At 39.0% G+C, this 15,900-nt stretch overlaps 1 protein-coding gene across 2 annotated transcripts in view; it reads left to right on the top strand.

The window, feature by feature from the left end:
- Positions 1–15,900, top strand: part of LOC115417931 (uncharacterized) — a 121,029-nt gene that overhangs the window by 23,317 nt on the left and 81,812 nt on the right. For both annotated transcript variants that reach the window (XR_003935224.1, XM_030132149.1), the window contains exons 7-8: positions 4,538–4,603; positions 7,917–8,040. Coding sequence is in view for 1 of the 2 variants with exons in the window: in XM_030132149.1 (XP_029988009.1) it covers positions 4,538–4,603; positions 7,917–8,040 (190 nt within the window). In the remaining variant the exon portion in view is untranslated. The remainder of the gene's footprint in view (positions 1–4,537; positions 4,604–7,916; positions 8,041–15,900) is intronic.

Raw genomic sequence — 15,900 nt, 5'->3', positions numbered from 1 at the left:
TGTTGTAACGTACGTCAACTTTTGGCAAAATTGTCATTTTTCCATTAGGTAAATTTTTATGCAAAAGTTATATTTGCGCAATTTGAGGGTCAATGGAAAAGCAACTACTGTAAACTTGCCTTGCAGCTGTAATGCTAGCAGTCACCCATGATGCAGTGCTCTCTGTAAAATTACTATAAATGAAATCTAACCCTGTGGTACAAATTGTGTATGTACAGTGTGTAATGGTTGGAGAACTGGCTGTAAGTGTGTATGTGTGTGTCGTGGATGTAGAAGACAGGGACGGGGCTTTCTGTGTTTGCGGTGAAAGGTCTTGTTATCAGTGTGTCAGCAGCTCTGTAGCACCTGGAGAATCAATAGTTCCCACATTGTGTTCAAGGGGGTTTAGTGGTCGATCAATGCTGAGCCACATCCACGCACGCACGCACGCACGCACACACACACACACACACACACACACACACACACACACACACCCCTTGATCTTTATATATACTGTCCTACATGGTATAGAGTTGTGGTACGGTGCATTACCGTGCATTTATATTGTATGCAGCCTGTGGGAGGATGAATTAACAACCACAGTTCATGAATTCACAATGCATTTCTTACATAATGTCATACAGTACATACAGGTTGGTTCTTACGAATCGTGCATATGTACTATTTGTGCTTTAATGCAGTGTCTGTGTCAGCCATTCTTTTCGCACCGATTTCTGTCCAGTCTAACTTACGTAATTTGGGAGTTTTCTTTGACAAAGCTATGTCCTTAGACTGTCACTGTAAGCAGCTAGTAAGAAACAGTTTTTATCACTGGTGAAATATTTCAAAGCTGAGGTCTGTGGTCTCTAAACCTGAAATGGAGATGATCATACATGCTTTTGTTTCCTCCCGCATTGATTACTGCAATGTGCTTATGTGTTTTAACAAAAAAAGCTGTCAATCGCCTACAGTTTGTGCAAAATCCAGCAGCAAGACTTTTAATGCAAACCAAGAAATGGGATCACATTACCCTGGTTTTATATTCCCTCCATTGGTTACCAGTCAGTTTTAGAATTCAGTTTAAGATTTTAGGTCTTACCTTTCGAGCCCTTCACGATCAAGCCCCTCGATACATAGAAGAGCTCCTGAGACCCTATTCTCCCCTGCGATCATTAAGGTCATCAAACCAGAGGCTCTTGAAGGTTCCCCGCACCCAGTTCAGAACCAGAAGAGTGCTGTTTCCAAGCCAGTGCTCCACACCTGTGGAATGCACTACCTCTGACTCTACAGAGCATCGAGTCTATTGACTCCTTTAAGAAGGAGCTCAAAATGTATCTTTTTAGGCAGGCGTTTAGCTCGGGTTGATGTTTTATGGGCTTGTGTTATTGTGTTATTGTCTGTTCCCTTGTACTACTGTTTTGTTTTTATACTGGTGTATGTATGACATCTTATTTATTTTAAGCTTTTACTAACATTTTATTCTAAACTGTAAAGCACTTGGTGATTTTATCTGTGAAAAGTGCTATATAAATAATATTTACCTACTTATTTTCAAGGTTCAGTGTCTGTAATTGTATCTAGAGGTGAAGTTTCAGATTGTAGTCAAACGAATACGACCCTCCTTTCCTCCCCTATGGTGGCCGTTAAAATCATGAAATGCCCTCATTAGTGCCAGTCTTTCTTTTGTCTATTCTGGGCATTTTATTTCAGGGATCACACTGAGACACTGTAGATGGTAAAAACTTGGAGAAAGCAGAAGAACTTTGTTTTGAGCTACTGTTGAAACATCCCTGTGTAAGACTATAACTGTAGAAAAGGCAGCTGGTATTAGTTCTTATGGGCTTATTTTGCTACAGCCTATCTAGTCCCTCACAGTGTTTACACCTAATTTGACCAAAGTAAACGGTCTGATGTTCTGCCCACACAAATACAGATATTTTTCTAAACTGGAACACAAAAATGACCACTTCCTGCTGCAACCACTCAGACAAACCATTGTTTCTGGTGGACTTCAGACACAGTTGAACCTTCAGATCATGAAGTTGCGCATCAAAGACCAGTTAAGTCACAAACTCAACAGTAAGTTTGGTCTTTTGCTTACATTTCACCGCGACAGCAGTATGTGCATATGTAGTATTTGCGCTTTAATGCAGTGCCTGTGTCACCTGATCTTTTCACATTGTTTTAAAGGTTCAGTGTCTGTAATTGTATCTAGAGGTGAAGTTTCAGATTGTAGACAAATGTATATGACCCTCCTTTCTTCCCCTATGGTGGCCATTAGAATCATGAAATGCCCTCATTAGCGCCAGTCTTTGTTTTGTCTATTCTGGGTGTTTTATTTCAGGGTTCACACTGAGACATTATAGATGGTAAAAACTTTTAGAAAGCAGAAGAACTTTGTTTTGAGCTACAGTTGAAACATCCCTCTGTAAGACTATAACTGTAGAAAAGGCAGCTGGTATTAGTTCTTATGGGCTTATTTTGCTACAGCCTATCTAGTCCCTCACAGTGTTTACACCCAATTTGACCGAAGTAAATGGTCTGATGTTCTGCCCATACAAATACAGATATTTGTCTAAATTGGAACACAAAAATAACCACTTCCTGCTGCGACCACTCAGACAAACCATTGTTTCTGGTGGACTTAAAACACAGTGATGCTCAACTTCATGATCTGAAGGTTCAAAGACCAGTTAAGTCACAAACTTAACAGTAAGTTTAAGGTCTTTTCTTTACATTTCACCATGACACCAGTACACGTGTTCATTTCTCAAATATGTCTATGCTGATATGGATATGGCTGAAATATGTCTAAGTTTTTATCGTAATTTTATACACACAGTCTCCAAAAACAACACAAACAAACATTGCTTGGGTAGGAACACTACATTCCAGGTTGTTCCTTTTTTTTTCCATTTGTGCTTCTTCTAGTCACAGTTTGAGTTATTTCTTCCATTCTATTCCTTCAATGATTGTGATCCATTGGTCTTTTGTTGGTGGTTTTGTCTTTCCCCAGTTCCTTGTAATAGCTTTTTTGCAAGCTACTAAAAGTATCTTAGCGAAGTATGTGTTGTTTCCCACTGCACTTCCATCAGAGAAGTTACACAAATACAGAACATCACATTGGAATCTCATATCCCATTATTTGTTATAGCACTCCACACACCATCTCCCAAAACAGTTATTTTATCACATTTCCAAAAGACATGTCTGGCTGATCTACATCAAATTCTCCACATTCCCTCCAACATTTCTGGTGTCTGTTTAACTGCTTACTCTTCTTCTTAGGTGTAGTAAAGAAACGCACCAGATTTTTCCAGGAGAACTCCCTCCAGATCTGCGAACTAGTGGATGTTTGGGACACACTGACTTCACACCAAAAATATTTATACAACTGAGAGGAAAATTTGGGGCATTCCTTGAAAAAAGTTTTTTTTTTTTTTTTTTTTTTTTTTTTTTAAATTGGAAGTCTCTTTAGGATATATGGAAAGGACAACATTAACGCATAATTGCATTTATTTTACTGGAACTGAAACTTTAACAAAAAAAAAACAAAAACAAAAAACACAATTGCAGCATGTTTAGGCACACACCATATCACAGCATAAACATACATAAATTAAATTGCTGGTCAGATGTGGATGACAGGGTCAGACACAGGGGAAAACCATTAAATTTGCAAAATATCCATGTTATGGTCAGGGCCAATAAACCGACCCAGTGGTGTGAAGTGAAGTGTTGAATTGCCTGACCTCTAATCCCATGAGCAGTAATAATTTGCCTAATACTATACAGTGTAAGAGATTTATCCAACTTTATCATACTGCTTTTTTATGATCCGTTTTTTGCCTTCCAAATGTGGTATATTTTATCCGTAGACAAGGGAAGAACTGCCGTGCATAAAAATCCTAAATTTGTTCTGTTAAAGATTTGAAAGATAGCAGATTTAGAAGAGTGGGTGTAACTCAGTTTTCAAAATAACACTTTTTCCAGACAGCTAATGGATTTTCAACAACCAACTGTTTTGAGATTAAAGGCTCACACTTATAAGAAACAGAACAGATGTTGAGCTACAAAAGCCTGTCTTGTCATTCACTTCCAATTGAAGCCTACAGTAAAACAAACATTTGTTATCAACCAGCATTCAGCTCTTTCATCACAGCACAGCTTTCTGGATTGATTGATTGTTTGGGATGCTTAAAGTACAGATGAAATATACAATCAAAACATTTGCTTCGATGGAGCCCCCATAGGCAACTTTTGTTTGCAGCAAATACATAACAACATACTTGTAGAGGATCAAGATGCTGTGCTGCAAACAAGGAATTATTTTAAACGGAATCACAAAGTTGTTGAGAGCCTCTAAGTAAAGAAAGACAAAATCCTAATGTCTTGTGACCTACACTTAAGAGGTGCTTGTTTGACTTTTAACTTTTTATGCCAGATAAGTACCCAAGACACTTATAGACAACCAAGAAGTGTTTAATGCTAATAACCTCTTTACTTTTCCTTGTCTCTCACTTATTTTTCTCCTTTTGTTTTTGTCTCTGTCCAGCATTTCTATTGGAATTAGTTATGTCCTAGCTGGGAGTGAAGCTTATGCAGCACTTTTTAATGTCAGGTAAGTGTTCTACAAGCACATCTTATCCAACAAGTGGTTCCAGGCACAAAAAACCCCCTCCCCTCTCACATATTGTAATTTATTTTGGCGTCGACCCAGCTAATGTCATCATTTCCATGTGTGTGGGGATGTCAGCATATCAATAGCCTGTATATATGTTCCATGTTTGAAGTAACTTGAAACAAAGTTGATGTTTTTATAGACATTTGAAATTTTTCCCATCGTAAGTAAATGGGAGGAAAAAAAAAGATTTAAAAAATTCATACAAAATTGTAACTTTGACCTACTTTTCACAAAATGTGACTACATCTATTCTGGGTCAATGGCAATCTATAAACCCAATTTGGTATGAATTCAACTAATAGTTTTGCTGCTAGAGTGTTGACAAACAAACAAACCTAACCAAAAGGAATACCCCTTGCCACCGCTTTGGGGGGCGGGATAGTCAGGTATCTTGACAACCAAGAACACTGAATTTAGTGAAAGATAAAAGTTGAGAATTCTCATAAGTTTCCATAACAATGCCTTTGTTTGGCCGTGCAAGAAAAAGTGTAGTGTATTTATCTGTCTGTCCAGTCCCTGAATCTTTCTAACTGGTTATATTCTGAAAAGACAACCGAAGCATACACACAGCTTCATTCGTTTTTACTGTTTTACCCAATTCAGTTCAATTTGATTCGATTTAATACTTTGTCACTGTATAAAAAAAAAACAAAAAACAAAACACAAGGCTGAAGTTCAAGTATCTTTCAGGCAGACATGGCAATACAATACAAAAGCAAAATTAAAATGCAACTCCAAAGTGCAAAAAACTAGCATCAAACATAGGACAAGGACTGTATCCCTGCAAAAGTTCTGGGGGTGGGGGGGAGGTTGGAATTATGGAAAGAGTGAGGTATGGTAAGAGGGCTGCAGTTCACAGATATGTAGTTATGTGGGAGATGTCTGCCTTTATGCTGCCTCTTGGCCAGGTCATCATTGGAAATAAGAAGTGGATTTCAATGAGTTAAATAAAGGATAAATAAATAAACTCAACAGGTGATCAGAGGTAACAGGCTGATAGGAGTGTGTGCATATGTGTGTGTGTTTTGCCCAGAGTTTGTCTGTCAAAACAGAACTATTGAGAAAGTGAGGAAAGTAGAAATTGAGATCTGTCCTTTGGCTTTTATATTGTTCCACACACTCAGGCTGCATGATGTAGTTATTGGTCGTCTAGAGATTCAAACTCACTGCCTGAGGGTCGATGCTGAGAAACATCTCGAACACTGGAAAAACAAGACGGAAACATGTAGGCAGGGGTCAGGGTCTGTGCAGGTAAACACACCGCACACTGCACTCCGACTGAGGGTCAGGACTGATGATTGAGAGCAATTACTATTGTAAGAGTCCATATAGTGTTTTTGAAGGAAAATGTCACGTATTTTTTTCTTCTTATTTTTACAGCGAATATGGTGATGACAAAATCCACATAAAAAAAAAAAAGTTCAATCTAAAACTGTGCTGAATCTGACTGAATGTTCAGAAAGACGTGTTATCTCAGACACATTCTGAAGTCACCGAAGCAGATTCAATATAACTCATAACTGTAAGTGATCATTGTCTCTTCCCTGGCCCAGCAGCTCTGTTTTCCCTTTTCGAAGCCTATAATTACCTTTATCAGTTAACGGGACTAATTTATTTTGTCATGCCCCAGTAAATACTTGACTTAAATAATATTATTCACACTCTGGGGGTCGGTCGGACCGCTTCATCGGCACGCCTGGCCGCTTCATTATCGGGCAGCTCAGCACCTGGGGAGATGCTGTGATGCTTTGTGGGAGTGGGAAGGCAGGGTTAGTGGAGTGAAAAAAAATCTTAGGCGGCCTCCTTCGGATAAACCAACTTATTCCCCTCCCCAGGGGGACCAATCAATAGGCTACCTCAGGTCTCTGCGCAAAAGCCTCCTCGGTACCAGCTCTGCAGAAGAGTGGGTGTCAGGGAAGCAAACCCCACAGAGCTTTCATGATTCACAGCATCAGTGCGAATTAGACTTAGATTATCATGTCTAAGTGTTCAGAAGAGTTCAGTTTAACCTGGAAAACTGCACTGGAGACGCAAACGTGGTAGTGTAGGTTACTACACTAACTGTCAGTCTTTTTTTTATTATTTTTATTATTTTTATTATTATTATTATTATTATTATTATTATTATTATTATTATTATTATTATTATTATTGATGGGAATTGGTAAGAATTTAACGATTCCGAGTCCATTATCGATTTTGCTCATCGATCCGATTCTCACTGGGTGAGGGAATAAAAGAGTACAAATGGGTTTGTTTGCATTATTTCCATCTCTGCAAAAAAATATAACATACAGCATGCAAAAATAATAACAGATGATGCTGGGCCCGGTGCGGGGGCGGGGTCACACCATTCAACCGTACAGTGAAACTGAAACTTAAGACGCTTTACTAATTCCTGTGTCTCACACTGTTGCCCCCCCACCCCCAGAACCAGGCCCGGATGACATCCTGGTGTTTGCTCTGCCACTAGATTCACAAGCGTTGCTAAGTAGTGTATCAAACACCTGACATTCCTGCAGATGAATTGTATGCTGTGTGAACAAATATTTGAGCATATTGGAGGGATTTACCCCCTTTGAAGAGATGGGAGCGTTTGGAGCGTTTCTGCCTTGACGCCATGTTGGCTACGTTCAGAACCAAAACAATGCAGCATACGTATGACGTCATCACGCATGCGCAACGAAGGCGGAATCGTTAAGCAGGCAGGCAAACTATTCCAAGGAATTGAGCTACTGGGAACCGGTTCCTTTTGAGAACAGGTTCTCGATTCCTATTCCTAGTCTTTATATTTCAGAGCAGTTAAACATAATACGCAAAAAGCACAACCACAGTATTTTTAGTTTGAGACTTTTTAATTTCAACAATGGCATACTGAGATACTATTGGAGAACACATGAGAGAAAAGGAGCTAATAAAATTGGAGCAATATCTTTAATTTAGATCTCCACGATGCTAATTTTGCTCCCGTTTAGTAAAATATAAAAGAAAACTGTCCTGTCCATTGTGCACAGTGGTTGCACCTTTACCCATAGCTTCTTTTCAGAGCGCTCTACAGATTCTTAACTTTCAGGCTAGAATAAAAGAACCTGTTAAAAAAAAAGAAAAAAAAACAATATTTTATATATATATATAATATAAAATTTTGGCAGTATTTAGGTTTTGGTTGCTCACAAAAAAAGACACGTTGTGTTCCATTAACCATATGTGGATGAATATTTTTGGGTAACCTTGTATTTTTACTTCACAGCCACATCTACGTGATCCCGGTCTTCACCTGGTTCCTTACACTTGCCATCATACTCGCCCACCCAGTCATCCAACCAGTCACTTCACTGCTCACTCTGCTGAAAGGAATCCTGCTTATTGTCACGGTACATTTCCGCTTTACCTCCTATATAAGTTTTTCTGTTTTCCTTTAATGTGATTTTGCCTTGTCAATGAAACAAACGCTGGGGTGATGCAGATTTTTATACTTATGAGACTTTTGCTTTTTTTTTTTTAGATATCTATTTCAGGCTTTCTGATAATTGATCACATTTCTGTAGTTATAGTGTACCTGGGTCAAATTATGCTTTGGTAGTTTTCTGGTTGATCATTTGCTTTATCACAGATGTGTATGTGGCTGGGTGAGCATGCATTTCCTACATTCTAAGGACTCCAGATTCTGCTGATGACATGTGATTAGATGAACCTGTGATGCACCAGAGCTGAGGACAATTGTCCAGACTGGGTGGAGATATAAGGAGGCAACTCAGTGTTCAGTTCAGGTGTGACCTCTGAGGAGGAAACATCTCCATTTGAGTTCCTTGTATTCTAAAAAGAAAAGGTGTGTTGTTTTTGACTTATTTAGTCCCCTTCCCCCATTCATTTGAGTCCCTCTTCATTTTTGGTTTCTGGGTCCAACATCTTTATTTTAATCTATCCTTTTGGATAGACTTAATGTCTGGTGAGGTTTTCTACTCAAACTGCCTTTCACAACTCAACTTTGGCCCCATACTGCATAGTTTGTTAGTGTCCCTCAATTCTGTCCCAAACTTAACTAATTGGGGTCTTGTCTGGGATCTGAAATGCATCTATTGTTTGCATGTTTTTTAGCAAACTCATGAGTAATGGCAACAAACTGGATATTTTGTAGGCTTTCTAAATGAGCCTTCAAAATGGCTCTGTAGTGCCCCCTAAAGTCCGCTACTTGCAATAACATCTTCTGTTTGGAACAGTTTATATCAATGAAATCTACTAAGTCAATTTGGCCAATGACATCAGGTCAAAAGGAAGTTAGCCATTTATAATTTCATCCCCATTTCTACCTGTCAGCAGTGTTCAGGACAGGGCAGCCAATTTTGATGTCTTGCAATGGAACTGTTAATCCAGCTTCTTTTTCAATGGACACCAAATTTGATGTGTTTTGATTGTAAAGCCCTGACAATATTGAATATGACTCATAGCACCACCTAGTGGTAACAGGAAATGACATTTTTGAAGTACTATTCCTAGCATGTTTAACATGAACTAAAATTTGGCAAGATGAGCCTTAAGTTGATACTATGTTAAACTTGGTGACACAATGTCATCATGGTGCGGCACGAGTTCTGATTCACCATAAAAGGAAGAAATTGTTATAAGGTTAGGCGCTAGTCCCTCTATTGGCTCAGGGTGAGGTGGTGACTTCTGATGTCTCGCCAAAAAAATGAACCTTAACTCAAGTGTGCCTCATCCAATCTGCATCAAATGTCACATAGCGGAAGCATCCCAGTCTCAACATAACAGACTGGGCGTGGCATGTGGAGAGCTGAAACTCTGTGTCCCCTACAGACTGCTGCTCCCAGCTACATTCTGACTGGAACAAAATTGGATACACATCTGTATCTTAATGAGATCTACAAAGTCAGTGGGCCCTATGTATGATGAACAGGAAGTCTGCCATTTTGAACTTAGAAAGCATGAAACTTGTATAACTTAGCTGTTCCTTGTGCAATCTGCAGCAAACTTCCAATGTAGAACTCAAGTCTCAACCTGAGCGTTGTGACTTGATTTTCTGTCAAGTTTTTGGATATGCTGCTTTAATTGGTGAGTATGAGAATTGAGCCAGGGAGCACACTTCCCTTGTTTTATAATCTTTTTTTAGTGGAGCGATTAGATCTAATATTTTTCGCAGAGAGTCTGCTGTATTATCAACAAACTCATCAATTTGAGAGGGATTAAGATTGAATTGGGGGAAGAATCCACTGTAATTCAGATGTGGGATTAGATTGAGAGCTGCTGGGATTTCCTCCTCAAATTTAGATATAGCATGGTCTGATAAATGTCTAGTAAACATTTTTGGGTGGGGAGTCACTAACATAAATTCAAAGGTTATTAAGCAGTGGTCAGAAAGGAGAGGATTTAAAGGAAAGATTACCATGTCTTCAAGTTCCATACCGTAAGTCAGGACAAAGTCAAGGGTGTGATTAAAGCGGTGAGTGGGTTTATGTACACTGACTAAAGCCTATTGAGTCTAATAACAGCATAAATGCATTACTAAGACTGTCGCTATTGTTGTCCACATTCATGAACATTGAAATCTCCAACAACAATGACTGTTTTAAGGACTAGACTAGCTAGGAACTCTGAGAAATTCAGTGTATGGACCTGGAGGACAATACACTATAGTAAATAGTATAGGCTGGAGTGGTTTATGGATTGGGTTGGATAGGCCAAGACTAAGACTTTCAAATGAGTTAGAGTTAGGTTTGGGATTTATTTGTAGACATGAATTAAAAATAGCTGCGACTCCTCCTCCTCTGCCTGAGCCTTGAGGAATCTGATTATGGTGAGTAGGAGGAGTAGCTTCATTTAAGGACACATACTCCTCCTCACAAAGCCAGGCTTCTGTCAGACAAAATAAATCTGTGATGATCTAATATGATATTAATTAATAAAGCTTTGGAAGATAAAGATCTAATATTAAGGAGGACACATTGTACTTTGTTGTGCTTAGGAACTGTGGTAGCGTTGGTGTTTTTTTTTTTTATATTAGATTTTGCTGTGGAGCTGTTTTTCCATTTACTTGAACTTTACAGGTTCGGGGGACAGACAGTCTCTATACGGTTTATAGTGGGCACCTGCCCAGGAAGTGCAGAGAAGTGTTTAAGACTGCAACTCTGGGTCAGGGGTTTGGGTCAGTAATAAACCTGGCCAGGTTTTCACTAAAGAGAGCAGCGTCATTCCAAGTCGGATGTATGCCATCTCTTCTAATAAGACCGGGTTTTCCCCAAAATGTCCACAAACTGTCATTTGCAGGACACCACCTAGACAGCCAGCGATGGAGCGAAAACATGCGGCTAAACATCAGATTAGGTAGGGGACCAGAGAAAACTACAGATTCCAACACACTTTTGGCATAGGTGCACACTGACTCATTAATTTTAGTGACCTCCGATTGGTGTAATCGTGTGTCATTACTGCCAACGTGAATTACAATCTTATGGTATTTACGTTTATCCTTAGCCAGCCCAGGCCCCCGGAATGCATTTGACTATGGTCACTGGTGTCTAGCTTCATGTTCTGTAAACACTATCCTTCTACCTAACCACTGTTCTAAGATCCACTTTAAAGTGACACCACAAGTCCACAACCACCTGACAGAAGTCCCCCACAGCTGTCATACTAACTTTACCAAAAGGGGAAAAGTCACCTGACTGCTTATCCTGCCTCAACCGGCAATGTACATACACACAGATTATGATCCACCATGCTGATTTCATCCAATTGGCATTTGGAGGCAACTCAATGGAGCTCTCAAATGCTGCATTTCCACTACATGGAACCGGCTTGACTCTGGTACCAGGTCCTATTCCTGGAGACTTTTTCCATTACAGGATACTATAGACTTTACTGTACCTGGACGTCATAGCGATGTGTCTGTTGTCTGCTCAGAGTTGCTGATAAACTCGTGTTGTCTCATCAAACTCATGCTGAATTTTTACGTTTGAACCTCCTCAACAAACAATGGTGTAGTTTTGTGGGCTGTCATCATGTGGATTAACCTGCCGCTATATTTACTGTAAACTTCTGCATCTGTTTTTTGTAAAACAGCGGGTCACAGAGACAACTCTCTAACCAATCAGTGGTCTGCAGTGTTTACACGTCATGTTTTAGTATCTGGTCCCCAGTCTTGGAACATCAGCGGAGGTGATACCAAAAAAAAAAAAAAATAGTACCGGGGACCAGATTCCAGGTCTTTTTTCGTAATGGAAACGCAAAAAGGCCAAGTCAAGCAGAGCTGGTACCACATAGTGGAAACGCGGCATTCTCACTGAGAACACAATGCTCCGACACAAACGTGGCTAATACATGTCCTCAAAGACATCACCCTCAGGCCTGGTCCTGTACCCATATACAATCCTGGTCATCCACATATTCTGACTTAAGACCATGAGGATGCCTTTATTGCAACAAAACGGAGGGGCAAACGCAACCTTCCTGGAACACTCCTTCAAGTGCGTGTTGGTTGGCCTGTACACTGCCTCCTGAGTGCAGAAATCTGTGAAAATATACACTGCCGTGCTTCTTCAGAGCACCTCTAGTGGAGAGATTTCCTTTTTTGATTATTCTTTTTACACATTGCTCAATAACAGGCCAATTTCTCTCCAGTTTTGTAATATACGATACAATGTATATGACTGTGTAGGTGTCAGACAAAGCTAATGTCCATGTTAAGTGATCCAGCACTTCAGTTTGACATCCATTCCTATGCTAAAAGCACTGTGAAGTGTGGTTGCACTCAAGTTATATGCTGCCATATCTGTGGGTGCTGTTAGTAAAACACTCATGTTATCAGTATGACGATGCACTGAGGCTAAGAGACAATTTGCTTCATACTGAATAGCCTTGGAGGAGCCGTACAATGTACACATTTAAATTACACTGGAAATTGTGCACTGAGAGGCACGATATGGTGTCCTCCCACTGTTGGGTGGCCTCAGCTTTTGCAAGGGAGGCGATTGGATGGGAGGGCCACAACACAGATTGCGGTTTTATTAGATTTACACTGCTCATGGTAACCAGCTGAACAAAATCCAACAAAACATGGACTGGGGTCACAAGTTGGGAAACTAGCAAACTGCACTATAACCAAGGAAACGGGGTAAAACCAAAGTAGGAATGAAATTCTCAGTCACCCCGTAAGTCTATCACAACAATAGAAAGAATGAAAAGGTGGGCCTTGAAGTCTAATGTGGAAATGGGAGTCATGAGAGGAGAGTAAAAGGATGGGAAGTGGCCAACTCAAAGCTAAGTGAGGAGGACTGTCAGACAACCAAAGGGGATGTTATTTTCTTGACAGCTCACAGCCAACTGAGCTGGAAGTTCCAGCTCCTTTTAAAGCCTACCTGACTAATTACATCCAGGTGCAGGAACCATGGCAGGTGAACCTGATAATCCCCAACGACCTGTGGCCAAGATCTTGAACCCGAGGGGAAAACGATTGTGGGGTAATCTAACCCTGTAACAATCACCCTGATGAAACGTTCCCCTGACTGACCTAATGCAACTGCTATCATCTACATTGGCTACACACAAAGTAACAGCAGGAACAAGATCAGTCTGACCTTCAGCTCCACTGGATGTTGGTGTTCCTTTTCCCTCTATAATTTAAAACAAAAAAAGAAAACCACAACTTTGAAAAATTAAACATACAACCTGGTTATACATATTAATTTTGATTATCCTCAAAACCACACAGATGCAGTGCAAACCATGTTCATCCAGTTTACATTTAAAACCTCTAACACAACATTCTTAGACATATTTCTATCCCAACTAGACACCTACCTAAAATGTGGTTTTCAACATACCTTAAAAGTTCCATCATATTGCATTAATGCTGAAATGTGCATGTCTAAGATATCTTCTTCATAAAGGTTTTCACTCAACTGCTCCTTCATGGAAACGGTTTTTCCTTCCACCTCTGAAGACAAATTCAAAACACTGCTAACAATGTGTCTGGAGAACATTACAAACAACACAATAACATACCTGCTGTTTGACCTGCCTCATCTTGAATGAAGCAGACTTCGGCTGACTGCCCACCTTTGGCCTCTAATACATCAAATCAAATAATCAGTCAAATGCACAATAATGCTGTAGCCTGTGGCTTCAGTAATACAGCATCACTAGTCACTTTTACATTGGGCATATGTGTAAAACTTTATCGATATTTACTAAATGTCAAAAAAGTAGAAGTGCATAATGACGGTTTTCCCATTTAATCACTAATACAATGATTATTTATTATTATGAGAAGTGATTCCATAAACATGGGAACAAGCGTAAATATGGTGATGATTTACAGATATATTTATTATTATTATATATTACCCCTCTATCCCATACTAAATTTAAAAAATGATTCAGTTTCCTGGTGTGTCCACACATACCGCGCCATGTTTCTTTTAAAACTCTTCTTTGCTTGTTGTAACGTCTGTCAATATCCTGTGTGTTTTTGTTTTTGTTTTTTTTTTTAATTTCACGTGACTCTAGAAAAACATCTTTCCATTGCGGTTTTGCGTGATATACCATTTGTGCTACACCCAGAGGAAAAAAAAAAAAAATCTCTTGCCAGTGCAAAAACTTTTAATTGAAAAATGAGAGTTTTGGCGAAATGGTAATTTTTTTCATTAGGTAAATTTTTATGCGCAAGTTATATTCGCGCAGTTTTAGGGTCAATGGAAAAGTGACTATTGAAAATGTTTGATTTCATGTCTGACAAAAGCAGAAACCGGGAAAACTTCAAAACTCTGCTCACCTTCACACTTCATACTTTACAGGCTTTTCAACTTTATTTTGTCCAGTTGTTAAAAGTGTACATCAGATGTTTGTCATGTTGCAGTGACCGTCGTACAAGGTCAGACTGATGGAATACTTCCAAACAACATTGTTTTTTTTTTGTTTGTTTTTTTTCCTTGTCACCTCCTGCTGTAGTTGTGATCCTTATTGAGCTCCCTCTGTGTGTGTTTGAGTTGCAGTTCCAGGTCAGTGCATGCCAACATGAGGAAGCGTCAACAGCTCAGTAGGAACTCTATCTGGAACCACAGTACATTTAACAACATCACGTCCAATGAGGAGAGCTGAATAGTCTGCTCTTGACAAGTGGGAAGTACTGACACATAGTACTGTCACCCTATACTTTTATAGGCACTTTTTTATGTAAAATGGTACAATCAGTTGAAATGGAACTAACCCATAAAGACCCAAACACACACTACCAACCAAAACCATCTACACATGTAAAATGTTAAATATCTATTGATCCACTAATGCTATCAATGCACGTAAATAATTGGTGTAAAATACAGTTTGTCATCTTTTCATGGTCATCACATATGACCCATTTGGATGTTCAGAGGTTCCGTAGTTACCATGGAAACACTGTCATCTTCTACTTGATTCTTGATTCACCAGTAAAACCCATAGAGTTTGATAAATGACAGTGGATGGAGACACTTGGTTTTATGTTTATTCAATGACATTTTTGCTGAAATCCTAACTTTTCCTTTTTTTTTCTGATTTGATATAGTAACCTTTGAATTTACTTTGAGCTTTAATGAACATCTGCATGATCAGTGAATTAAATATAGGAAATACATGATTTACACTGAAAAAACAAAATTAAGAGGATGATATTACAATAAATGGTGATAAATCACTTAAGAAAGGTTATTAATAAAGGAAAATAAATTTGGGAACTGACACAAAAGTATCACTGTGTCTTTATAGGTTAATATTGCAAGTTTTATTTTACCCTCAAGGACCAAAACAGTAACCAAATGCATCTACTGATATAAAATATTCTAGAACTTTGGATCCGCTGATCCTATCCACACATTTAAATAATTTGGGTAAGGTGGTGTTTCTCAACTTTTCTTCATTATTAGATGGTTGGTGCGTGTGTGGGGGGGGGGGGGGATTTTTTTTTGTTTGTATGTGTAGGGTGTGTGAAACACCATATTGTGCAAACTTCATCAGGAAAATGCACTCTCCCCCTGTTTTGTTTTGTTTTTTTTTTTCTTTGTGCTGACTCACTAGCTTCCTGTTTTATTGTTTATTTTTTGTTAAGGTAAAGACCTATTAAGTTGGACAAGCTTTTAATTAGTGGGGTATTTATAGTTTATGTTCCTTAGATTTTTGTGAAGCACTTCATCGGTTTTATCTGTGAAAAGTGCCTAATAAATGTACTTACAGTACTTAAATTT

This window comes from Sphaeramia orbicularis, chromosome 4, assembly GCF_902148855.1.
Source record: "Sphaeramia orbicularis chromosome 4, fSphaOr1.1, whole genome shotgun sequence".
Taxonomy (NCBI): domain Eukaryota; kingdom Metazoa; phylum Chordata; class Actinopteri; order Kurtiformes; family Apogonidae; genus Sphaeramia; species Sphaeramia orbicularis.
Note: the sequence above shows the minus strand (reverse complement) of the source record. Positions and strands in the feature narration are given on the sequence as shown.